Below are 26,680 nucleotides of genomic sequence, written 5' to 3' on the forward strand. Positions count from 1 at the left end.
TGGCAAGGTTAAAGTTCCTTGGTCACAAGGGCAAGGCCTCTTTGTAATGGTACTCCGCTGTAACTTGCATGACTGATGTGCATGACTTTTACAGCTCTGAACTGTCCTTCTAAACCTTTCACCAAAATTCCTTTAGTTCCATGCGTCTTGTTTATCTCCTTCATTTAGGTCACGTCTAAGAAAGGGTCTCCTTGCATGTTTTCTGCAAAACAGCGCTAAGAGGATAAGAGTGGCTTAGCGCTGGGTTAAGCTAGGCAATCACCCGGTGGGCGTACATAAGTGATTTGCTGGAAAGAAGTCTAAAGAAAAGAATGGAATATTTCTGTGTTAAAACAGACAGTTTTACGGGAGCTTGTCGGGGTTAGGTAAGGCGATTGTAGCCGTTGATGTAGCAGTCACACGAGGGCCCTCGATCCAGCTGCACAACCAGGTGATTGTTCTCCCTGTCATTTCACCAGGATACTCAAATTGTGTGAAATCTGCTTAGAGGGTCAACCTGAGCCTCTGACAGGCTCTGATAAAGTGAGAGTGTCACCAGAATCAGACAGAAGCGTTGAAGCTTCTTCATGTGTGAAAACTCACATTACAGTATGCTTTGTGTCTCTTATATTTAAATTTAGTGTAGCTAATAAGCTGCCAAGGAATGCTGGCAGCATGAATATCCAGAATATCCAACCGTGGCACAGGAGGAGGGGGAAACCAGGGACTCCTGCTTGATCCAGAGATGCGAAACATGCATTGGCAGGGGGACCATGACTAAAAATTAACAAGCCGATCTGGAATCTGAGATGACGTGCAGAGATCTCTGATCGTCCTGGCATGCAGCCTCTGTGTTCACATTTCTTGCACGGAAAGTGTTGATTTTTACCAAAGCCTCTTATCCACACAAACAAAACCGTAGGGGGATCCCTGGCCTTAGTTGTCCTTGCAAGTCCAACCCTGATTCCCGTCTGATCCGAGACTACCAGCCTGCTTGCCTCCCAGCGGGGGCCTTTTCCTTTGGAGAGGGCTTAAACATGGGACATATGGGAAAGTCTTTGCCTGCCAGATCACTGTCAGTGTGGGATAATGACACGTAGGAGACACGGCAAGTAGAAAATGAGAACAAGAGATCTGCTGCTGTCAGGCTGACTTTGTAACCCGGCCACTGGTCTCACCATGCTGCTTGTCGATTGAGCGAAAAGCACTCAGGCTTATATGATGACTGCATGGCCTAATTTAGCCTAGAGACCCACATTTCAGTGATAGCGTCTGGGTCACTTTATAGTGTGTACATCGCTGCAGTCGGATGTCTCTTCACATGGAGCTCAGGGATGTCTGCACACTCTTTCTGGATCTTTTCAGAAAAAATGGAGGTAAAAACAGAGAAAAACTCAAGATGGGGTAAGTCTGGAAGCGTCAGTCTTTGACAGCCCTTTGATCATGTTCACGTCTCTGAAGGAATTTGTCATTGAAGGGTGCAGGTTTCGATGAATAGAAATAGCTCTGAATAAAACATTCGTTTGAAGTCAGTGTGACTTCTGACAGCTAAATGTTAAAGAGGAAAGTTTTCACGCATTTGTTGTGCTTCACCTCTAATTGCCCCACCGTGTTCTGATGATGCATCGCTTTGTTCACCTCCAAAAAGCTTGTGTATGTGTGTGTGGGTGCATGAAGATTGTCAGACCTCAGGCTGGAAATTGATTGGACCTCCTAATTGTATTTCCCGGACTGCTGACGAACGTTTGAAATTCAGCTCGTGTGGCACGAGGGTCAGAAGAGTCAGAATTGGCTTTCGCCTTCGCATGGCCCTTCTTCAGACACACACACACTCGTCCTTCCTTGAATGATGCATTTAAGAGGGTGTTGGCAAGCACTTTGAGATAAATCACACTGAGCAAGACTATGGGTTTTATATAAAGTAATGCACTGTCATCCAAGAGGTATATTCCATCCATCATAAGCATTTTGCTCTCAAATGTAAACAGGTAGATTTATGGTAATGACAAATGACACTGTTTATTTTATGGAAGTTTGTCCTCTTGTGTACTTACAGCAGTATGTTATGGAGCTTTTTTTAAGCACACCAAATATTCTGTTAAATTATGAGAAAAATCTGAAGAAAATAATCGCGTGCACATACCGTTTGGAGGTGTTTTTTTTTCTTAAAATTCCATGATGGCTAGAAATAAACTGAAAGTCTTTCTGCCATCAAAAGGACCAAACTCTGCCTGGTGAGATGCCACACATCTCTTGCCTTCAGTGACAGGTCACTTTGAAGCACGATGGAAAAGCACTTTCTTTTTTTTTTTCTTCGAAGCACAAAGGGACCCTTTCAGGTGTGCGGGAATGCCACAAACGGACCCCTTTAAAACAGGAGCACTCCATCCAGACACTTCCCTCCCTCCTTCCCTCCTCCTGCCACAACATGAGGAAGCAGGCAGTCTGAGGCATCAAAGTGTTTCTTACCATCCTGCCACTTAGTAATGTGGAGGTCAGCCGGGTCATTGCACGCTGGGGAGTTTGTGTGCCTGTGTGCACGCCCGCAACAAAAACAAATCATTTCACATTCATCGCTTCCCTGGATCATTTCGTGTTTTCCTGCATTAGAATAATTCTGACTCCATCTGTTGGCTCGGCTTAATGATATTCCACATTACTCCTGTTGGCAGCTGATCCAACTTTTCGGAGAAATAAATCATGAAATACTGGACAGAATTGTTTTTAAGAACGTCCGTTTGACAAACTGCCAGGCATTTATCTTTTGTATGGATACTTAGCTCCAGTGTGATGATAATACACACAGGGACATGTGTGTTCATGGTCACCCTACACCCTCATGCCTTTCCATGAGCGCATGTCGGCGTCTACGGTGCGTCCTCTTTGCTCTATAGGTTGTGCTGATTAAGGCCAGAATTTAAAGCAGGAACTGGAGCAGTCTGCCACCAACCCTGTCTGCCTGCCTGCCTGCCTTGCTCTTTGACTGTTCAGTCAGCAGCTAGCAGCCCGATTACAGCCGGCTTTATTGCTCAGCCTGGACAGATGGTGCGCCTAGCACCGTCCTCCCTTTGCCCGACCTGCCTGTGCTCATTTTACCCCACTGCAACACAGCAAATGGGGACGATCACTGGAAAACAACCAGGAAATGAAAACAGATATAAAATATAAGCAATATATTTCTTTATTAAACCAACAAATATAGATGCTTGGAAAGGAGATTGTATGATACTTGCTGAGGTTTTTGCAGTATGTGTGTCCCTACAATAACAAGTCACAAATGTATATTTTCCGAGCAAAAAATAAGTTGTTGAGTCATCCTGCACGTGTGGGCATGTACTAATTATACATCCAAGTGGAGCTATTTTGCAAATGTATCTAAGCAAACTTCATGATGCATGATTCATATTCCGCATGCAAATTACAGTGCCAAGAGAATTTACATTTTTTTCCTCAACAAAAAAAGAAGAAGTCATGAAATTCAGATGACTCCAATCTGACAGTGTCCAAGCCCATCTTACATCTATATGGTGCTACAACCTGTCCCTCTCAATATGCCGGTGCTCCTGAATATCAGTTTTATCTCATGATTACATGATCCCAGCTGGGCCTGTCATTATCTTACACAGCTTATCTGGTGCTGTGCTAGCCTTTTTTTTAACAGACTACATATAGGGTCACACAGCTCGAGGGATAAAGATGGCATGTGGCTTGTATACAGAGACTTTTTCCACCTGCACCTGATCTGCATGCAGCTTGCAATGTTAGCAGCACCAAATAGAAGATTGTTTTGAGCAGACCAGGCCTAGAAGGTCAAGGTTACTCGCTTGCTGTGATTCCACTTAATTGAAACCACCGGCAGGCACATATGCAGGCATACCCACACAATTTCACACAATAAGTCAGTAAATACTATGTTTGCACATTTTGTACTCAATGTAGTCATTTGGACAAAGGGTCCGCCGCATAGTCAGAGCAGAAGTTGGGATTCAGTCCAGAAAAATTACCACTCATCCATCTTGTGTTGCTGGCAATGATTCAGTCCCATTCTATTCTATTCATTTTCACAGTGGGGGCATTTGTGTGTGTGTTTGTGTGGGTATGCTTATGGAAAGTATAAAAAAAATCTCAATTGAAGGATGCAATCATCCATTTCAAACAACAAACAACTTATAGAGCTTGAAAACAGATTGCATTTCAGATGTTTTCAGTGCGACCTCTGAGGCCGCTCACCACTTTGAAGCTACCGATGGGTCTGGCATCGCATCATTTCAGACTTTTAAACTGAATGTAATCATCAGGCACTTTCTCAGGCTGCTCTGCAGTTCAAGACACATGATTATACTATACATATACTTATACATTATATTATGTTTTGTTGCCCTGTCCGTGCATTCTGACCTCTGTGGTAGAAAAATACAGAATCATATTATGTGTATTGCCTTATTTGAGTTAATCTGACTCGAAATGTGTACCTCCTTTTTGTGCCTCTTTCCTCTGTTTTAACAAAGCAGTACTGCCCCAAAAAATAATATCTATCTTTATATTTGATCTTTAAATGAATTATCTTAATGTGATCATCTTTTTTGCAGGATGGAAGAGACGGTGCGGTCACTGCTGCAGAATCAGGGCGTCCTGGAGCACACTGCTGTGGACACAGTGGACATCATGAAGGCCTACAAGGTAACCCACTATCCAAAAATCGGTGTTTACTGCCATGCCTCATTCTCCAGGAAGTCTTATTTGACTCCTCTGCTGAGAGTTCCACAGCGTTTGAATGAAGCAAGGCTGAGCCGAGGTTAAAGCGTTCATCGCTGACCCTGGGATTGAGCAGAGAAGCAAAAAGTAGTAGTGCCACATATTTTGTGTGTGTGCTAGGTCACACAACAGGTTTACACACTGAAAGGCTTTGCAGCCTGTCTCTCATCAGTGAGATGTTATTTGAGTGCACCAACTGCAGCTTCAATTCAGTCTCTTGAAATATTTCTTATATGGATATTACAGCAGTGTAACATCCAGCAGGTGAAATGAGAGCGAAATGCCTCCAGGGAGCGCAAGAAAAGGCCATCACTAGTTCGTGAAACATGCAATAAAAAGAGTCTTTGCCAATGGCTACATGCATATATCACTGTAAATAAAAGACAGAAATATCTGGCAAATCAAAGTGACTAAACTTTAAAAATGAAATGTCAGTTGCTATACCGTTTCAGTATGCCAGAGGAAGTGGTTTAATAGCAGACATGACAATGGAGTGATGTCCTGTGGTGCAAAAGCTTTATCAGGGAAATAGGAGCAGACAGCCCCGTCTTATGAAATATATATCAAATGGATACAATTTGTTAATATGCAAATAACGTTCTCTGTGTGAACAACATAATCCCTCACCACAAAGGATACTGATGAGGAAAGTGATTAGTGGATGCATTCATATGAATATTTCAGGTGATGTATTGGTCATTTCAAAGTGTGTTAATATTGTATAAGGTCAGTGTAGATTTGTTTCATCAGCCTGTGGTGGACTGCGTGTTTAGGGCTTATTAGCATGCTAGGATTTGTTTAATTAACATGTAACAGTAACAGATTTCCGGCTGGACTATTCCCAGTTGCTGTATAACTGGAAACCATCCATTCCTATGCGGTGATGTGCTCCTGCTGCAGCTGTATTCTGTGTATTCAGCAGACAAACTCAATAACTTGAAAGGGCAACATGAGGGACAAGGTTCCCTCCCCTCTCCCACTCCAGACTCTCTCTGTGGAGATTATTACCGAGAGCCCTTTAACGCTGTCTGATGAGCAGTCTCTCAAAGCAAACCTCAGGCAAACAAAAGCAAACTTAAAACCGTGACTATAATAAAGCGTTGCCTCCAACGCAATTGTCTGATGGAATCAAACAAGATTGAGAACCTAATATATGTCGAGATTGAATCAAGCCCGAAAACAAAGCGCTCTGAAGGACATTATTTCCAATTCCTATTAAGACAAGAGTAGCAGAGCTGGTTCTGTGCTGCATTTGGATATGTGTAAAATCAGCGTTGCGGCCATCCATCAGAACTGCTCACCTCAATTTTGCGCAGCACATTAACCATAGGTATCTGCAGGTTTGACAGTTTTCTGCGCAGCGGGGGATGAAAAATTGAATGCATGTGCATAGTGATATATCATCTGTGCCAATGGAAGAAAAGCTGCTTCGTGTCAAAATCAGACCAACTCTGTAGATGTGACGTACATTTATACCTAAACATGCAGTTCCTCAAATGGCCACTAGAGAGTGGCTCCAAAAGCAAGTCAATCCCCCTTAGGCCTCCATGTTAAAATGTCAAATTACCCATGTATGGAGATACTTCCAAGATGGTGACAAGTTTTAGAACCGCTTTTTAGACAAAAACTAAAAATGTACCCATCTTTATTTACAGTCTTTGTATGTAGCTTTGCGCCCCCTTGTGGTCATTTGAATAAGTGTGTTAAAAAATAGGTGACAGTCTAAGGTCTAATTTGTAGATTCATGTGGAGAACATGAATCTATAAATGTTAGGTCATGTTAGGTCTTATACTGTCATAAAATAAATAATAAAATAATATTGCATAATCCAGAATTTGTTTTGTAAAAACTCTCTAAAATGACAAAAAGAGAAGAAAAAGTTGGGTCATGCAACTTATTGCTTTAAACAACTATTACTTATGACTGACTGCTGTTAGTAATTTGTTTGATTCATTTGTTTGAAATGCCTTCAAACTTGCAACCAAAATATGTTTTTATGAATAGATGTTCTGTCAGTCAGACTCCAGAGACTCCTTGAAAATCATAAATAATCTTGCGACTGTGACAGAGAGCCCATTGTGTTTTCTTTTTTGCACTTTGGTGCCAAACAGGCAGTGCCTAATTAGTAGCTGATTATTACCAGTAGTTAATTATCACAGATGTCAGGAAGGCAAAGACAGAGAGGAAGATAGCTGGCGAAGAGACTGAGAGAGGCCGTCAAAGGCGGAGAGAAAGATGAAAAACGTGGAGAGGGGAGTGTAGGATCCCCCTAATACAGACAAGAGAGCCCTCAAGGTCACTGCCACTCTTTGGAAAACAAGTGAAACATGATTAGGGATTAGGGGATGTTTTGGAGCTCCGTTGTCAAAGCTGCCTCCCCCGTTGTCCCATCTGCCCATCTGATCCTCTCCCCTTTTCTCTCTCTGATTTGTGCCTTTCACGGCTCCTTACCCTGCTTCTCATCTTGCCCTGAAACATTTGTCCTACCTCTTATTTTGAAAGCTTTCTTCCCATCTGCTGCTTTTTTTGGCTTGCCAAATTCCTCCTTCATATTCCTCTAACCTGTTGTCGTTGTCTGTGCATCAGGATAAACTCTTAGAGGGAGTGCAGAAGCAGCACGATGGCCCCGAAAAGAACGGCTCCCTGCCGACGACTCAAGCAGAGACGGACTCTGGGCTGCCGCTGAATCCCGAACACGATGCCAGCCAAGCAGAAGAGGACAAAGACAAAACCAAGCTCCTTCTGGAGCGCCTCAAGACCCTGGAGGTAACTACTTCACCACTCTCTCTATCTTTTGAATTAGTTTCCTGCCTACCTTTGTTCTCTCCTCTTTATACTTCGTTCACACTTCCAGCCACCCCTGGCTTTCCTTTGTGGCCAGCCTGTCTGCCAGTTGTCAGAGTCCTTGCTCAGTTGTGTCTGAAAGCATGACAGCTCATCAAATTCTGCAGTCTTCTTCGTTTGGAGAGCAAAGTCATCCTGTGAGAGTCGCCACTGGGGCCTCAGGCTGCACTCCAGCTTTCGGTTTGTTTTCCTCTGCGCTCTGGGATTTGAGCCGCCACAAGCCCCAAGTAACATCTGAAGCAGGAGCCTAGTCACAGTGATCTGTGCTGATTGTTTTTTTGTTGTTGTTGTTTTTTTTTTTCTTTGAAGCCACTGGACACTCATCCTCTCAGATCTCTTCAGCAATTAAGGGACTCAGACGTAATTAAATTAGGCCTCAAGTCATACTGATTAATTCTTAAGTGGCTCCACGTGGCTTCTTCTTCTTCTTGTTATGCAGAAAATAAAGCGAATGTGTGCCTGCACTGCACATGGTTTAAGAACTAACACCCAATATAGAAAGAAAAGAGTGCACATCCCTGATAGAAAATAGACCCTAATTACAGCAAAGTGGCAGATAATTGGCCTGTTACTCTTCAGCAGTAAGTTATCTTCACAGCCTGGCAGGAAGTGTGGTTAACCTGTCCCGGCAATCCATCTGATGAAGCACATTACTTAAACATTTCATTTTAATGGCTTTATCAAAACTTATCTGCCATTTTATTCCATTCTGCCGTGCTGGTGATGGATGCACCACCGGCTAAAGCAGCAAGAACAAAACAGAGGCAATACATCACTGCCCCGCGCTGTGCATAAACTCCACTGACACTAAATAAGCACTGCCCGGCTCTTATTCCACCAGCTCAAATGATACTGTTCATTAACTTGGCAGGCACGCACTGCAGTCTATAACTGGGGCTTAAATGAATACACCACGGTTTTGGGAGAAATGCCTGCTGGTCATCTTACTGGTGAAGTGAGGACATTAAAACTCCAGAGCGGATAACATGCTACTGTACAAATCTTTAAAAGATGCAGATTAAGCTGACTGGTATTGGTACTGTGTTCTTATTTCACCTGTGAGTATGTCAACCAATAAGTAGATAGATCACCTGCAGGCATGCGTTGATGTGTTTGTGTAATTGCTGTTACGGCCAAAAGGGGGAGACAAACATCTGCACTGTAGCTTTAAACCTGCATCAATCTATATGTTCCTGCATATCCCCCGTTTAGCCTTTTAGCTCCTTGTTTTGGTTTTAGAGAGCCACAGACCTGCATTGTTTAAAAAAGTTTACACTTTGTGTTATCATTGTTTAGCATTGATTTCCTCTGCCTAAAAATAGAAATGACATCATCAGGGCAAACACATATTTGAAGACACGCAAGCTCTTTTTAATTACTCAGTCATCACGTTTGCAGCCGTGTCCCAGGCTTTAATTAGTCTGTGTTTCTTCCTCGAAGGCTCCATTGAAATGTTTTGGGTTTGTAATTATGTTTCCCATGTTTTCATCAAGGGATTGGTAGTTTCTACTAAAGGGCAGAGGGCGAGAGAAGCAAGCAGGCTGACAGCTCCTAATATGCTGCCTGCTTCTCTGACAAATTGGAAACTCCCAGAGATCAATAGGGCGCCGCCTCATCGCTTGGCAAGTGGAGGAGATATTCTTATTAGGTCCAAACTCCAAATGGCCAGCTGCCGCCCCAAAGTTCAGCATCATAACTTCCATCCCCTTGACCTTTTTCTCTGTTGTACTTGGTAATTCTTTTTATTGGCCATCCTGGTTCAAAGCTGACATATGACCTTTGTTAGGGGAGCCTCCTCTTAGCCGCAGCTCCTCTTGATTGCTGCCTCTGCCTCTGCTGCTGCTGTTGTGCTGGTGTTGCATCAGATGTAACTAAAGAGTGTGTTTCTTTGCAGGAGACGAACTCGGCCTTGGCTTTGGAGAATGAGAGCCAGAGGGAACAGTATGAGCGCTGTCTGGACGAGGTGAGTTCACGGCCAGTGTGTGAGCTGTCATATGTTTTACTAACTCAACAATTGTGCCATAAGTTTTTATGGAATTTGTTTTGAGAGAATAGAAATAAATGTACTTAGAGGTTAGCACAGTTTTAATAAAGTGAAGCTTAATGGTTAAACATAATGCCAAGAAATTCACATAGCAACCAGAGTAGCTGAGAAAAACAGTGCAAAAAGAAAACTGTATTTTTTGTGCACATTTCTGCCAAAAAAAAAGTATGCAGGCCCCACCCTCAATTCCTCTACAGTTATGCTGTTGAGAAGTAACGCAGGAGTAACTTACACCCACAAGTGCAGGATGAGTCACTGTTTACATGCATACATGCAGGACAGCTTCCTTCTGTCTTTGTTGGGTGACATATTGGTGACATATTGGATTTCATGGAGACTTTAAGCAGTCCAAAATCCCTAACACTGCCTGTCTGTGCACAAATCCTTCAGCTTTTTGTTGTTTTCTGCAATCAGCACTCTAAAATGTGAGCCGTTAAATAGCCTTAACCTGATGTGAACTGGTGTTGCTGAAGCAATGATTTACATAACAATAGCACTTGTGTGCCCTCTGGTTATTTGTGCGAGCTTCATAAGTGCTGTTTAGGGAGCCACATGATAGGAATGAACCAGCCCAGCTCTCAGCAGTGCCTACTTGCTGAATCATTCTGGGAAAGGAAAGAGAGAGGCAGGGGAGTGCTGCTTCAGGGAAGCATGTCCAGTAGGGACAAGTTGCCCAATTTGTCCTGGAACCAACAGGCTCAGCAGACTGAGCAAATCTGCCAGAGGGTGGGAGACAGGAAGAGGAGGATCGAAAGTGAGTGATAAAGAAATAAGGGTGATACAGAGCTGTGTCCTCCATGGAGAGGGTTGGGGTTTTCTCCTTTCTGCTTCCCTGCCTTCACTAAGATGGCTCAGCTCGGCTTTGTTGTGTTTATATTTTCACTGTTTTCCTGTGTGGTTGTCTTTTTTTGGAAGCAAGGCTTGGTAATAATGCAGTTTCAATGATCAACAGCTACCTACCTATCCAGATCATACTGTGTTGGCAATCAAAGTCAAAGATCATTAACCTGGGCTTGTTTGATCACTTGTGGTTCCAGGAGCAGGGCTCATTTCACTATATTTACCCGCGTCTGTTTCCACTCAATACACCAAAGCGAGCGCACTCCAAACAACCGATGTGGCTTCGCACGGTATTAATGAGCAATCAATGGGCAGTAATCGGAGCTGCTTCTCCATCGGTGTTGTGGTCTGAAGTACGGGTGGGTGTGAACCCCTGTGAGACCAGCAGCACTTAAGCCGGGCACACCTCTATTCCTACAACAGCCTGCCGCTGTCAATACTGCCATTAGCAAGTGAAATATGCAGAGACAAATCCATGTTATACTGTACCACTTTAGCCATAATAATTCTAGGTGTAAATTGGCTGAGGAGGTGCAAACATTGCTGCGAAGTGCAGCGTTAGCAGTGTGAAGGCGGTCTACGGAGGCCTGTAAGGGTCACATTAGGCCAAGATCATTGGAGCCAAATAGCACTCAGTGATGCTCTTTCTTCTGTTTTAGGTTGCCAATCAAGTTGTGCAGGCGCTTCTCACGCAGAAGGTTTGTGTCTTGTTTCTATGGAAACTACTACATAATTACCTGAAGTAGTTAGTTTGCATGTCTCACTGTCAGATGTTGATAGATCTGGTCTTTCTGTGTCTTCTTCTCAATCAGGATCTGAGAGAGGAATGTCTGAAGCTGCGGACGAGGGTTTTTGACTTGGAGCAGCAGAACCGGGCGCTGAGTGTTTTGTTCCAGCAGAGGATCAAGCCCGCATCAGACCTGCTCCTCCAGGTATGCACATCCCTTCTCAAATGTTTTATAAGGATCTAATATGTAGACCCATTAACATCAGTTATCATCAGTGCTAGGCTTTCCATGATACATGTTACCTGGATGGGAATTTTATAGAACACAGACCTTGTACTATGTAAACACAATATTGGAATACCCCCTAAGCAAAACAGCAGTCCAAGACATCGTCTCAGCTCCTTCTGCCTCCCTTTCACTGCACTCTCATTGTCATGCATTCGAGGTTGTTTTTCGTTTTGGTTTTTATTAACCTGCTCTGGGGTCTGAAGCTGCAGAGAAATTGTTGTTTTAGAATGAAAAATATTCCTGTTTTTTGTATCAGTTTTATCAAAAGAAGCTGCTTTTTTTCTGCACAGATAAAGGGTGTGCAGACCTTAAAGCACAGATCTTGCAGTTCAATCTAAGGTTGCTTATGCATACTTTTAATCTTGTTATTTTGGTAGTTTTCTGGATCTACATTTCTGGGAAACACTGTGTCCTTCCTGGTGTCCCCCACTATCCTTCTTATTAAAGGAAAATATGCAATATCTTTCTGCAGCTCCGGGATGTTTGCAGAGACAACGCTGCATCCTTAAACCTAAGCTCTGAACCTGGAACTATCCAATGTCTCGTGTGATACAATCAGACAGACAGCACCGTGCTTATATTCTCCACAAACTCACATTCTCTCAACTGGAGTGGCTGAAAATTGCCTCGGCTCATCTTTTTGGCCCCTCAGAAAACACAGATTTACTGAAAATTGTCTGTGTGTGCATTCCAGCTTGATCTTTAAGGTGTAATTATGGGACAGCCTGACCTGCCGCTGTGTGCTTTACTCATTTATTGTCCACGGTAATATGCAGGGCAATAGGGTCAGGTTGGCAAATAGGATTTCACATAATTGTGCAAATCGCTGTGGGGCTTCTTCGGCGTCAATAGGAAAATAGCAAGAGGTGCTGTCGGTCCACCTAGACATGAGGAGACAAGAGATGGAGATGAAAAGAATACAGGAAGATAAAAAAAGGAAGGACAGGAGGCTGAAAATGGAGAGAGATGAGATAGCAGGGAGGCATGGGTGCCATGACGACACGGAGGTAGAAGTGAAAAAAAAAACAGAGAAGTATAAAAGTATAAGAGAAAGAAAATAACATGATAAAGCTCCACGTCATAGCCATTAAGGAGAGAAGAGAAGGAACATTGCTGAGTGAAGCTGCAGTATATAAGGCTTGAAGAGGGATGTTAATGGATACCACTGTGAGCAACAAGAAGTAGAGTGCAACTCAAGATGTGAATTAAGCCACTTGGAAATGTGATAGAGCTGTATCAGGCTGGTATATTATATATAGGGGGGTGGTTCATGGAAGGCTGAGATAATACTGTGTGCGAGTAAGACAGGTCAAAATCGAATCAATCACGAAATTGGCAATATAGCGTTATAGATGTGTAGGTTTGGAAAATTGTTTGCCTTTGTGTCTGCTCCTTATTTAATCATTTTCACCATTAACTGAGTGATTCAGTGTGAGAATTAATCATAATGTGATCACACTGCTCCGGATGTTCGCTGCGTCCATTATGTCTTTGTGTGGGAGAGCTGTTAAAAACGGCTAAATTTATCCACGTCACAAAGGACTCCTACGGGACATCTATTTATCTAACTTGCTTTACAATTTTTTTTTATGCTTCTTTTCAAAAGATTTCAGTGTACCACCCTCATACAGAATCTGCCTGGTGAATGTAAAGCTAAAAACAGCAGCTGCGTAGCTTAGCTTAGCACAAAGCATGGAGACACTGTCCTATTTTCCTCCTATTTTTTAATGAAAGTTTGAAACTCTTTGGTGAGGAGTTTTACACCGCTGTCATGTCTTTCATGAAAACAAATCGCATTGCTTAGCAGAATAAATAAATAAACACCGTAGCTTAGCACGAAGCTAACAAAATGCACATCAAAAGGGGATTCTTATCAATTAAAATTGGACATTTTGGAATATTTGTTGGCTTTTTTTTGATGAAGACTGATGCCACTCTTGTGCTCCTTTTCTGTTAAATCAAAGCTACAACTAGATAGCTTAGCATGGACTGTTAACTAAGAGAAAATGGCTCCATTTTATGGGTTAAACATACAAAAGGGCTAGGTTTTCAGTTTAACTTTCCTCCTGAGTGACACTCTAAGCTAAGCTACCCAGCTGCACCACAAAAAAATATATTTATAATATCATATAAATATGGAATAATATAGAAAATGAGAGAAAATGGAGCGTTTTCATTTCTTTTCTCTCCTAGAGCCTTAGGCAGAGTGAGACTTAATCACCCATATGAGTGTAGAGTTTCCCATCTATCTCTGGACCTCGTGCTTATCAGTAATTAAACGTTCCCGAGTTTCCCTCCTCTGGGCATCTAGAGTTCCTCTGATAAAGGAACCGTAATGCTTTTGATCATCACTGCACCAGATGTGCACCCTTAGCTTAACTGGTTTTCCCTTACAAATGGCACATTTCAGGGAAATTTGACATTAGCTCAAACCAATTTGCAAGCCAAGGTGTGGAGTAACAGCCGCTTATGCCGCTCATCAAATATTACAGGCGAGCGGCAATTGAGTCAACCATTACTGGGACAAATGCATGTTTTTTCCTAAGGTCCCTCGGAGCTCAGGACACAGCAGCAATACCTCATTATTGTTCATGCAGTTTTAGGTAAACATGTGCTGCACAAAACATCTTTAAACAGGTGATATTTACATTAATATGCTGCTTTTTAGTTATTGATAAACAGCAGGCTGTGTGTAGCTTTAAGTAAAGCCGTCGTGATGAGTCAGACATATAGATCAGGTCACGCATGTGAGCAGGATTTTGTGTGTGTGTGCAGGTGTAGCTGCTGTTGTGTGGTTGCGGGACAGTTCGGCTGATGAGTTTTTGACAGCTGGTGCCAATACTGACAAATATGTTTGGAAGCTGCCTATTGCTGCTATTCTGGGCTGATATTCATTATCATGAAATATGACCACTGTCAAAACAAAAGCTACACAAGCAGGAAGCGTTTTGCATCACAAAAGTTCTCTACCGGCTCGCAGGCCAATGAAATCACTCCAGACATTACCTAATGGTCAATAAAAGGCCAATATTTGCATGATATATTACAGTCTTGATGCATTAATAGGATCTTTTGCAATTAACATTTTTAACTTAGCCTTGAACTTCCAAAAGTTCAATAGGCGTACAGTCGGCCTTGCCATCTACCATTTCCTTCAACCATCTTTCCACCGTGACCCTGTGACACTATTGACTGAATGCTTGATGAGGATGCTGAGGAGGTGAAATCCAGCACCCAACGATAAGATCAGAGCCTCCCGTGACAACCTCAGCCACTCCCATCCTGTACGGGCAGCAGGGAGGCCTGGCCGATGCGGCACGAGGGCACAAATCTCATTGCTGAGAGAGAATTTGGGAGTTATTTGGGAAGTACGTGAATGCCAGACAACTTTGTGTGCAATGTAAAACCTGAACTTCAAGCGTCCTGTGTGGGGAGGAATCCCTAAATAGTCAGTAAGACTGCCCTCTGTGCAGAAAGAGCACTGAACAAAGAGCATCGATATGTTTCCACAGCACCATTACCATGCATTTGTCGATGGTAAAATCTCTTTGAAAGCTTATTCACAAGCTTAATACAACAACACAAAAACAAGTGAGAGTGTCTTTTTTTATGCTTTGCTGGAAAACGTAGGTTGGTTTTGTTTTGGCCACCGGCAAAGTGTTGCAGGTTGTTTGTTCTTAGAGAGACAAAAGGGAAAAAAAGTTGGTATGCTCAGGAGGATGTCTTTCCCACAAAAACACAAAAGAAGACTGTTTTTTTGGAAAAAGAATCAAAGATGTTTGTGAAAAATTAGAGCTCAGTTTTACTGGAAGTGATGTTTTTTAGGTTGCAATTTAATTGACAGATATTTTTTCTTCTTCTGTCACTAGCTGCACAGCAGGAGTTTTTACTTTGATGGCAGAAAGAGACTGAAATATAGCATAGCTCACAAGGTCTATACATATACTCCCTGAGTGAGCATTAGTCTCACTCTTGGCAGGGTAAGATCAAGTGTTTTGTTACTGTGTATTTCCAGTTTGAGTTAATTTGAGCACAGGGAATCCAGTGTAATTAAGTCCGGAGATTAATATGTGGAAATGCATTTGATTTTGTATCCTTCCCTCTAAAGCACAAGAGTTAAATAACAGTAGAGAGTGTGGACGAGCAAATGAATAAAAAAAAATTCAGAGGAATCCCTTACTCCCTGATGCAATTATTTCCTATTCACATTAATTTTTTTTTCTGGACGATGACATTAATGACTTTGAGGGGGAAGTATGAGGGTCTTTGTGGTGCCAGTGGAGAGAATCAAATGGGTTATATATCTGAGCCACTTTTTGCTTATATATTTTAAGCGTATTTAATCCAAATTTCTTATTTTTGCTGCTTTATTTTATACTTGTCTTAATTCAGTGTTCCGTTTTTTTCAGAAACTCCACTCTCGGATCATGGATCTGTCTGCTGCAGATCTGCTCCTGGAGCCAGAGCGAAGCAAGGCCTTCCTACTTTCCAGGAACTCAGACTCTCCCTCTAACGTAATGCATTTTTCCTCTTTAGCCGTAACGTGCGATACCATAAAAAACCCCACCCCACCCTCCACCCATCTCGCTTCAAGAAATCATTGCAAGATATTAAAATACAGACCTAACAATCTGAAGCCATGACCCCTCCTGTGCTCCCAGCAGGAAGAGATGGCAGTATCACTTGGCACTAAGAGGAATAAATCCTTGTCATGTTACCAGAAAACCATCGATTGGGACTCCAAAAATGACTCCATAGGAAACAGTGGTACATTAGTCATCTTATGTATTATGCATTAAAGCCTGAAAAAAGTTTTCTCTATTTTCTTAGCCTTTTACCACACATCAAGTGTATTGAGGAGTAATAAGAGCCTTGGAGTGAATTATAAATGCATAAATGTAGCACAAATATATCCCCTTTTTTAAATAATCATCAAATTGTCTGCAGTGCGACACTAATTGGGTAAACATCTGCCATGTTTTTAGTGGTTGCACATGAAAATTTGATTGATTCAAAGAATATCTGATTGCTCTGTCAAACATCTTCCATCACAGAATCAGCAGCGAGGTAACAATTAGATATGCAACAAAGTCACGGAACAGGAATAATCGTCTTCTCCGTCTCCCGCAGGAGGTTCAGCTGAATGGAAAGGCAGGTCTCCCTGTGGCCAAGTGTCTCAGCCAGCTAAGTCTGACAGTGCCAGCACCTGTGTACCCACGCAGCAGCTGCAGCAGCAGTGAGCTGTCCCTGTCAAGTGCATGCAGTGAATTCTCCAGCGGCTCATACACCTGGAATGATGGACGCTCCTGTGGGAAAATGGTAAAATAAATTCATCAGCTACGAGATTTTTTTTTCTTTGCTTTTTATGATGGTAAGAAAGTTATGCTAAAATATGAGAGTGACCCTTTATTTTTTTCACCCTCTAGTCATCTCTGACCTGGGAGAAGCGGCTGAGTTTGGGTTCCTCAGCCCCGAGTAATATCTGCGCCCTCCCGGAGGAGCAGCTGCCGACGAGGCGTAAGGAGAGCCACATACTTGAGGGACTGAGGAAGCTCCAGAGGAGGAAACACAGGAGCTCCTCTTCTTCATCCAAGGTCTCCAAGTCAGGCTACAAAGACTGCATGAACTCCAACGAGGGCATCTACTCCCTGGGGATCAAAAGTAGCAGCAAAGGGGTGTCTAAGCCTGCACATGTTGCCAGAGTGTCAGCGGCACGGGGAAAGCATTTCTGTTATGATTCTGATGATGCAGATGATGAATTGGCCAGTTGTAAAGATAACATCCCCACTAAGGATGACTGGTTTCACTCCAAAAAGCTGTCACACAGCGTCTCAGACAGTTTGTGCAGCTGGGAGGGGACGCAGGAGAGTGAAGCTGGAGGCTCAAAACATCCTCCTGGCTACGACTCAAAAGAGCGTCCTGAGAAGCTCATGAGTTTCATCAACAGTTTTCTTCCAGAGGGGGGACGGAAATCAGCGTTTACGCGATTGTCCTTGCTGCACTCCAAACCTGCTGACGCTGAGGTTCCCAATCATGTCTCTGATATGGACGATTCAGAGGAGCTCATCTCTGAGTCCAGTGACATCCGAGTGTCCTTTAGCCAGCCGCCAGAGCAAGCAGAGAGGTTGTCAAGGGATGCGGCCCAGCTGCTTAAGCAGCAATGCTTGAGGAGAGACCAGGGGCGCACCCAGTCTGCCGATGGGAGGCCCCGGCCTTTTAGCTTAATTAAGGAACCCAAAGCAGCCAAGTGCACCCAGTCTGAGGAGAGCATACTGGCGATATTTGATGCGGAAGGAGAGCCTATTGAACTCTGTGCTCAGAAGCTCACAGCAGATGCTAATGATATTAGCAAAGTCATCCCTGATTACACAGAACTTGTCCCACAAGAGAGGCCCACGAGGCAAAAATCTGCAAATGTAAGAAACTACACTGTCCTTGAATCCCCAGAGAAACCCTCCGAATATCACATTAGGACTCGCAAAGCAAGCAGTAGCAGAGAGGGAAGTGCAGAGAGACTGTCGATGCCGTTGACTCCTCAAAGAAAGCTAATCAAACCACCTAGCAACCGCGCCAATAAAGGGCAATCCATGCCTCTCATGAATGATGCAGCTGCTCCCAAGTCCAGTAGCTCAAAGATACCGGGTCGTAACAAGCCTACAGGATCCCCTCTGAGATTATCTAAGGGCTCCACCACTGAACTCACTACCTGTGGAAACTTAGGACCACCTGTTCAGGAGAAATCTCCAGCAAAAGTGTCCAGATTCATCAAGGCACCAGGAACCTGCTCACAGAGCCCGAAGGCGGTGAACTCCAAGCTCCCCAGCAGGGCTGAATGGAGTAAAGGTCCCTCGTCCAGTTCCCCTCACCTCTCAAGGAGGCCCTTGGATTACGCTGACAATGGTGAACAGCCAACCAGAGATAAACACTGTGAAACAGGCAAAAACAAACTCAGGTCCCCTTCTCCTCCCCCTCCCCCAGGCCGCACCACCTCCTTACTGATCAGACCAAATTACGAACTGTCACCTCAGGCACATAAAACTGGGGCGGCTCAACCATCCACACCAACCACTGTGAGGGGCCCTCCCCCAAGCTATCACACCTCACTTGTACCAAATATGCAATCTACGCTACCCATCAAGGACAAAGACTCTTTAGATCTGGACGCAGGCTACGGGACTGCACTTGCACCTCAGAAACTGGTCGAAAAAACCAGTCAGCACCTTCAAAAGTCCCCTGCCATGACTCAGACTCCTACAAAAGGCGCTTCCAAACGGATGTCCACAAAAGACTACCTCCCTTCTGGAAACTCAGGGTGTGCTCGAGAATCTGAAAATGCACCTAAAAGCTCAAAGAATGTCCCTCCTCCCTACAGTGCCCTCAGAGGGTCCTCCCACAACTCATTTGCAAGTAAGAGAGGATCGACTCATGAAAATGTTCATCAGTCAGTGCAGAAGACCTCTATTAGTTTACCTATATCGCTTCAGGACACCTCTCAAGGTCAGGCAGAGCCACAGAGCGGTAAAGCTGTAGTCAGTCCGCCAGGCTCAGTTATCATGTCTCCAAACGCAGCAGAAAAAGCCTCAAAGACTCGCATCCCAATGGGATTTAAAGCATTTCTAAAATCTCCCCCTAGCCATAAAAATAGTCCCTCTGTACCAGGCAAACAAGAGAAAGATCATATCAACTCAGTCTCCAAGGAGACTGTGACTTCAAATGCTTCTACACAGTGTGACAGCTTGCAGCCAGCGTACAGTATTGATTCACCGCCCAAGATGTCTGTAACAGAGGGGAAAGGTGAAGTCCAGTGTAGGTTACTGGAAGAGGAAGTGCGTGCTTCTGCATTGCCAGATGAAGGGGATGCTGCCGATAAGGGGAAACAGAGCAGTCAACTGTTCGGGAGATCCATATCTGTCACTACTAAACCTCATCTTAAACCGGCCTTAGGGATGAATGGGGCCAAAGCCCGTAGCCAGAGCTTCAGCACCAACTACATTGAAAAACCTAACATCAATGTTCTAGACGGGCCAGGAAAGATCCGAACTCAGATCATCACCAACTCAGGTGAAAGGGGGAACTCTCTGACAAGACAGAGTTCATTAGAAGCACCAAGTGTTGCTGAGAGCCCTCTTCATTTCCCCAGGACCAGGCTTAGCCACTACGGAGGCATGACAGGGTCAAACGGTCACAGTATCATCCCTGAGAGAATGAAATCAAGCTACAAAGGAGAGGGGTCACAGGGCACGGGGAAGGCAGAGGCAATCACCTCACCTCAGAAAGAGGCATGCAGCTTACCCGTTAATGACAGGATTGGTGTCAACATCCATAAGCCTGCAAAAGTTGCCTCTCATCCATCTCATCAGCCTCCAGTTTCAGAAGGCATAGCAACCACCCCGAACGAGCCAGACTCACCAAACAAACCCCAGGACGCAGAGGAGAAAAAAAACAGCCCAACAGCCTGCACTATTGAAGAGAAAGTCATGATGGGAATTGAGGAAAATGTGCAGAAATGTCAAGAACAGGAAAAGGTCGCTGCAAACGAGGCCAAACAGAAGACAGGTCCCTCTCTGGCAAACTGGTTCGGCCTTCGCAAAAGCAAACTTCCAGCTCTGAGTGGCAAGAAAGCCGAATCCCCCAAAGGGAAGGAAGAGAAGAAGGAGCTGAAGATCGGATCAGTGCTTGGAGGTAAACAGATCAAATCTGACAAAAAGAAGGATAAGAAGAAAAATGATAGCCAGCAGGAGGTGCAGAATCTGTCTGAGGTGAACAACAAGCTGAGCTCCATTATGGACCACTGCAACAACCAGATGGGTCAGATTGCGAGCCAGATCCAGTGCACGACAGCTTTTATCGGCAAAGACCAGTTCGTCAAGGAGCTTCTTGGCAGGTGGGTAAAAAAAATCAGCTGATTGGACGCTTTGTTGATCACTTCCTGTTGTGTTTTTTACACTTTATCATTCCAATAGTCACAATTTAATGGAAGATTGTCAAACATATGTGTTGACGTGCTCATGATGCGAATGAACAGGTCGATGCAATTCATCAGTAGTCTCACTTTTGAGTTGATAAAAGAGGTGCCAGGCACACTGATGTAAAAAAAAAAAACAATCTGATCAAATCTTATGTCCTCGCAGGACTGCTGTGAAGGGCAACTCTATGTCTGCATCGCCGCCTGGGATCTCCACACCCAAGAAACACAGCGAAATGAAGGGAGATATGGAGATGTGTCCAGATACTGCTGTAAGTGCAATAGAACTCTTCTGCTTGTTTGTTTGTTGTGCATGCACACATGCAGAATCCCCCACAGGTTTTCATACTTGTACTGTATGTACATGTTCATCCACAGCCTGCCGCCTCTTCAGCCCCTGAAGGATGACTATTGATTCACATTGTGTTCTGACTCAACAATTCATCGCCTACTTTTTTGTTTTTTCATTATTATTGTTGTTGTTTCCACAAGACCAAGCTGTATCTCACAGCATCAGGCCGAGCAAGTATCAGAGCTAAAATTACGACCATGCAGGTTGATTTTTCATTATTTGTGAGTGAGACAGCTGTAATAAAAGCAGGTAAAAGGAGCAGTCTGGACTGTCAGTCTCACTGCATAATGTAGGAAATTTAATCCAGGTGATGTGGAATTCCGATAACATGGAGGAGCCCCTTATCGCAGCCACTCAATTTGACAAAAGGGCCATTTAATACCATCCTCCAAGCTCTCCTCTTCTATCTCCTCCCCACAGAAATACAACAAAGGGAGGCACACTTCATGACCTACAAGCTCCTTTTACACAGCAGCTCAAACCATGTTTTCTTAAAATACCCTAATTTACGTAAAACAATGACCTCATCTTTTGTCTTGTTTGAATTATGCAGCATTGTATGTATTATACCTGCTTTTGTTCATCTTCTAGACTCTAATAATGACTCAGAAGATTAGGTCTGAAAAGGAAGAGGGACACATCCCAGACACAGCTTGTCAAGACCACCTGATAGGTAAGCTAAAATGACCTTTAGTCCTAAAGGGATATTTCATCAAAAAATAGCAAGCAAATATTTAAATAAATGCTGACGTCACTCCCTTTTTTACTTTAATTCTGTGAAAAGTCCTTCTGTTTTAAGCCACTGGTTTTCATATCTGCACAATTTTTTTTACCAATCAACCGATGCTATAGAGCATTAACACGTCTTTACAGTTCCCCGTGTGATTGACAACTCACTCCTCGCCGCACCGCTCACCATTACTGTAGGGAAATAGGGCCTGCAAAACAACATCGCTGGCAGGGATTGATGTGCAGCCTCGTGATATTTTACAATGCCTGAACCTGGAAAAAAAAACACTGGCACAGAAAATAGATGCAATCACATAATGGGGTAATGATTGTTGTTTTTGCTCCCTGACAGGAGTTGTAGATCAGAGAAGATGTCAGTAACTGGGGACCAAAATTGAAGCTAAATATTTTTTTAAAAATTAAATATAAATCTAGATAATTGTATGGATGTAAAAGTACTCATATTTGTTGGCTATTAAAATACTTGAGCCACATTTTCATGACAGGTCAGAGTCATGGCGACAAAAATAAATCGCTTAATTGCCTGTGATTAGCAGGCTGCCTTCTTTATATTAGGCCAGCTAAGCACTGCCAGACAGTGTAAAATTAAATATTTCATAAAGGCTCCAGCCTCCTCAGCCACAGCTGCTATAATGTCACGTCCCTCCAAAGTGCAGCATTTGCAGCCTTAATGTCAGGTAAACACATCCATCAAACCAATAGTTTAGTTTATGATGCAAGCAGCTTGAGCAAAATCCATGCTGGAGTTATGAATGTGGGCTTTAAAGTTCACTCTACACTGGTCAGCTATTGTATATTAGGAGAATTCCCCCCACAGGGGCAGTCTCTTTGCTCGTAGAGGGACGATAAATAACATTTTGACTGATGCACAGCTCAGAATGACCCTAATACATCTGCAGGGCTTTGATGGCACTGCTGATCAATAGCAATAATTCAGCAATTACTTCTGCTCGTGCTGATGTTTTCTGGGTTTCAAAACTTACTTTCAAGCAACAAAGCGATAGATTTAAAGCAGCTGCTGGATGTGACTTTACAACTTGTGTTAAATTTCCATCTAATTGTTGCCTCCTAGATTAGATTATAGCAGTTAGTGATGACTCTTTCTTTTCCCTTTGACACCTCTTCATCGCATAAAGCCAATTTAGCACAGTGGAGGTATCAACAGAGCAGCTTTCTCCTCCCAAACCCTGGAGCCTGTATACAGAAGTGATAGGGAGCTCATGAAAAACTAGATTATGTCCAGTTGTTGTTCCCTCTGGGTAGAATTACCGTGGACCTTGTTATAGTTTGGTTATAGGGGGCATTTTGAACTGCCAGGCTTGGCATTCAATTATACCCCTGTGTAATGTATGGCTCTCCTTTTCCTCACACACAGGAAAAACATTAAAGCATGCTCCATTTGTGCGCCTGTCAACAAAAACATGCACTTAGTTTCTGTGTTATTCCAGGACATGCGAGCGTCCTTGCAAGCCATCTGTGTGTCACACACACTTACTCTCATTTTTTACAGGTACTGACACACAAAAACATAAACATCAACCTCTCCTGGCTGTTTTTCTCTCCACAATTTTTAGCAGTGTGGGTGCTAAAGTCCTGCACCTCTATAGAAACAGCTACAAGTAGAAACACTCACATGTGTCTTTTGTCTGACACAAACATGATGACGTAAATAGGAATTAGTTATTAATTTTACAATAATTAAAATATGGTTGTGTGCACACAGACGTTACCAATCGTGGAAAAATTGAAGCTCTGCAATCTACAGTTTGTGCCCCTGCATCCCTTTGAGTTGAGAAGCAGATCCTGTCAATATCAAACGAATGAAATAAAAATAAAAAAATAGATTTTTCCGGCTTTACTTCCCAATATTTTGAGACTGATGGCAGCAGAGGATTCATCACCCTCAAGGCCGACTAGTGGAAGTTAAACCTGCTACAGCTGCACAAAATCACATTTTTTAAAAAGATGTTTTTTCCAACTTAACAAAAAAAAAAGTTGCAAAGCAGCAATAGCCATGTCACTGTCAGCCCTTAGCGTTCACAGTTACAAGGACCTGGACTCTGCTGAATGGCTGTCCATCTGTTCCAGCCTGAGTCAAGGCTCTGCAAACTGTGGCTTCTAAACTGCATCCATCTGCTGCTACACGCTGTCATTTCTCCTGATTACGGCCCAGCGTGCACTCCAGTGAATATGTCCTCGGGTGTGTGTGTTTGGCAGCAGGTGTTTGTGTACGACCACAAATGTTTCTACTAACACTGTCTGATTAGGATAGAGCTTACATCAGCACTGGATATTACTATATGAAATAAAAATGATTTATTCTCTCTCTTCTCCTACTCGCTTGTGTTACTGAACCTGCCACAGATTCCCTTTTTACTCACAACCCCTTCCGCTGCATGTAAATCCAAGCCCTCCTCTCTTCTCCTTTGTCGTTGTGTCCTGCTTTTCCCAGACGTCACACTCCTCTCCCTTTCACTCTAGGCTCCGGCTGTCAGATGAGAACCCTGGACAGCGGCATCGGAACCTTCCCTCTCCCTGACTCCGTCACTCGTGCCAGCAGTCGCCACATCCCAAAATCTGAATCCAGCCCGGATGCGGTGACGGCCTGTTCCTCTGAACCTCCCTGTTCTAACCCTGACCCCTCACCACCTGATGTGAAAGTGCCTTCCCTTCCAAAAACCCGCCTGCATGCCACCGGCAGCATGGGTCACTCCATGTCCGACACCACTGTGTCCTGTGGCGGCAGCAGCCAGGACACCCAGAGCCGCCTGCCCAAATTAGCATCCTCAGGTATGTCAAGACGGTAAATATGAACGGTTTTTACCACTGACCCAAATACAGTCCGATTTCTAAATTGAAATGTTGACATGCTAGACGTCAAAAAACCGAGCCATGAAACATTACCTTTCAGACAGCAAGCAAGTGAAATATTGAATGTCACTGTGCTTTAAGTGGAAACATTTTCTTCCAGACTGCTCAAGGGCTCCAGACGACAAGAGGAAGCCGTTCAGTTTATTAAACCCTGATTAAAAGAAGAACCTTGTTTGTTCAGCTAATGCAGAAACTAAGGCATCAACACTGACATCTGATACTCAGATTTAGTTACACTCCCATGCCCCTGAGGAAAACTCACAAATGCAATTAGATAAGCATGTCAACACGGCCGTAGATCATAAAACTACTTGTGCCTCAGTGCTGGATGTAATGCAGGACACAGCAGAGGTGGGTAGGACGCAATCACTGGGCTGATTCAAGCCACAATAACACAAGACTACCTGCAGATTTATTGTTACAGGACACTACTATCTATTTTCACCTGTGTCCCTGCAGAGGCAGCTATTAGGCCGAGCGCTGCTCCTGTGGAACAAGTTGATTAGAGGAACCTCGTGCATCTTCATCATTTGTTTAACTCCTCTGTCTGGAGCGTTGTTTGCTTCTTAACAAGCGAGAATCTTGATGCAGATTTTACAGATGGAGAGCCAGCCTGTTATTGTGGTGCATCGGAAGCTATTCACATGAAAGAGAGATTTCTGAATGTGAGACAATTAAACTGGCCTTCGTCCGAGACAGCAGTAGGTATTGTGATAATAATGGTGAGCGCCAGCTGAAAGCTGTTAGATGTGGGCCGCCAGGAGTCACAGATAGAACAATCACAGGCTGGACATCATTAATGTTTGATAGCTGTGATGTTGTGCAGCTCCATTCATATGTGCAGAAGTGTGACATGTCCTCATCCAGCTGAAAGTCACACAAATTCCCAAATCTCTGTTAGATGCCATCAGGACCAAGAGGTTGAGTCTTTCTACACTGCGCTGCCACATCTCGGGTTCCACTGAGGACAAAGAGAAAGACAGAGAAAGGACGAAAGGCGAGGACCATGACATGCCTGGAGTAAGTCACATTACAAACTGCTACAAATAGGTAGAAAAAAGCATATGTTTATACTTGGTTTAAATGCTTGTAAACAGGAACGAGCCCTGCGTGTGTGCACGTACTCAGGCAGCAGCAGCGGCAGCGACACCGAGACTGAACCCGAGGGACCCAGAAGCACTTTGGCCTCACCACAGAAAACCATGATCGACAGAGCTAAGAAGACCGACTCAGGTCTGTCTGAAGATCATTTATAAATGTCTCCCTCTTTTTTATTGTCTAACCAATCTTTTCTTCTACAGTGGAGCAGAATGAGGACACCCTGAAGAGACGGAGCGTGGCGAAATCCCTGTCCATCATGGACTGCTACCAACACGATGTCTTCTCGCACCTGGAGAAAGATGGCAGGAGGATTTCTCAGTACAACCTGTTGCACATGGAATCGTCACTGGACAGCAAAGCAGAAGACAGGCTCAGTGTGAGTGTGAAAGCTTAATATCATCCTCATCTCCTGTGCTGGTTTCACAAATAAACCAATTTCCTGGCAGAGATTCAAAAAAACTGCCTCCAAGAAGCTGCTCCCAGGATTTCTTTCTTTCAGGCATGAATAAGAATAAATTGAATTGTTCCCCTTTTCCTTGCTGACTTTTCAAATAGTCAGAGCAAATCCTGCGGAGCTGCAAAGTCAACTTTGTTCCCAAGGTTTTCTTTTACGCCGCCGGAGCTGTTTGCACTCCACTTTCTGGGCACCGGGATTGTTTGCAGATTTTCATAGAAAAAAAAAGGCGCCTAATTGCTTTCGATCGTCTCGCCCTCTCGTGTCAGCCGGTATTTGCCTACGAGTATTTAACACTGCTGAATGACAAATGAGGATCAGAGACCATGAAATGGCCTCCAGCCTCTGTGGGACAGCTCCTCTCTTACACTGCTCCGGCCCCAACAACAACCCTGACTCAAAAATCCATATTCTGAAAAAAAAAGGTCTGACTCAACAGGACTTTAAAAAACAATTGTGTATGGAAAAAAATCATTTTGTGATTCTTGACCTTTGTTTAGAATTTCCGAGCATGTGCTGTTGTAGTGATTCAGCAGCACCGATCCTCCAGCAGCCTAAAGCGTGCGAGAAAGCTCCAAGGTCACAGAAGTCAGAATTACATTACATATTGTGCAGTCTCTAGTTAACAAAGCAAAGTTCAAGCCAGTGATTCCGGATTCCGGATCCCACCGGAGAGGCAGAGGCAGCCGAGCTGCAAGAACAACTCCA

At 43.7% G+C, this 26,680-nt stretch overlaps 1 protein-coding gene across 9 annotated transcripts in view; it reads left to right on the plus strand.

Annotated features, from left to right (window-relative positions):
* The window catches only part of LOC114452641 (nck-associated protein 5-like), an 84,475-nt gene that overhangs the window by 53,989 nt on the left and 3,806 nt on the right, over nucleotides 1-26,680 (plus strand). For 6 of the 9 annotated variants that reach the window (XM_028432096.1, XM_028432069.1, XM_028432087.1 and 3 more), the window contains 14 exons: nucleotides 4,569-4,659; nucleotides 7,322-7,501; nucleotides 9,474-9,542; nucleotides 11,123-11,161; nucleotides 11,276-11,395; nucleotides 15,889-15,993; nucleotides 16,610-16,798; nucleotides 16,906-20,363; nucleotides 20,611-20,716; nucleotides 21,388-21,469; nucleotides 24,028-24,336; nucleotides 25,319-25,437; nucleotides 25,512-25,650; nucleotides 25,719-25,894. In XM_028432096.1, the coding sequence (XP_028287897.1) occupies nucleotides 4,569-4,659; nucleotides 7,322-7,501; nucleotides 9,474-9,542; nucleotides 11,123-11,161; nucleotides 11,276-11,395; nucleotides 15,889-15,993; nucleotides 16,610-16,798; nucleotides 16,906-20,363; nucleotides 20,611-20,716; nucleotides 21,388-21,469; nucleotides 24,028-24,336; nucleotides 25,319-25,437; nucleotides 25,512-25,650; nucleotides 25,719-25,894 (5,182 nt within the window). The other 3 variants (XM_028432079.1, XM_028432135.1, XM_028432144.1) reach the window with 3 other exon arrangements.

This window comes from Parambassis ranga, chromosome 2, assembly GCF_900634625.1.
Source record: "Parambassis ranga chromosome 2, fParRan2.1, whole genome shotgun sequence".
Lineage (NCBI taxonomy): Eukaryota > Metazoa > Chordata > Actinopteri > Ambassidae > Parambassis > Parambassis ranga.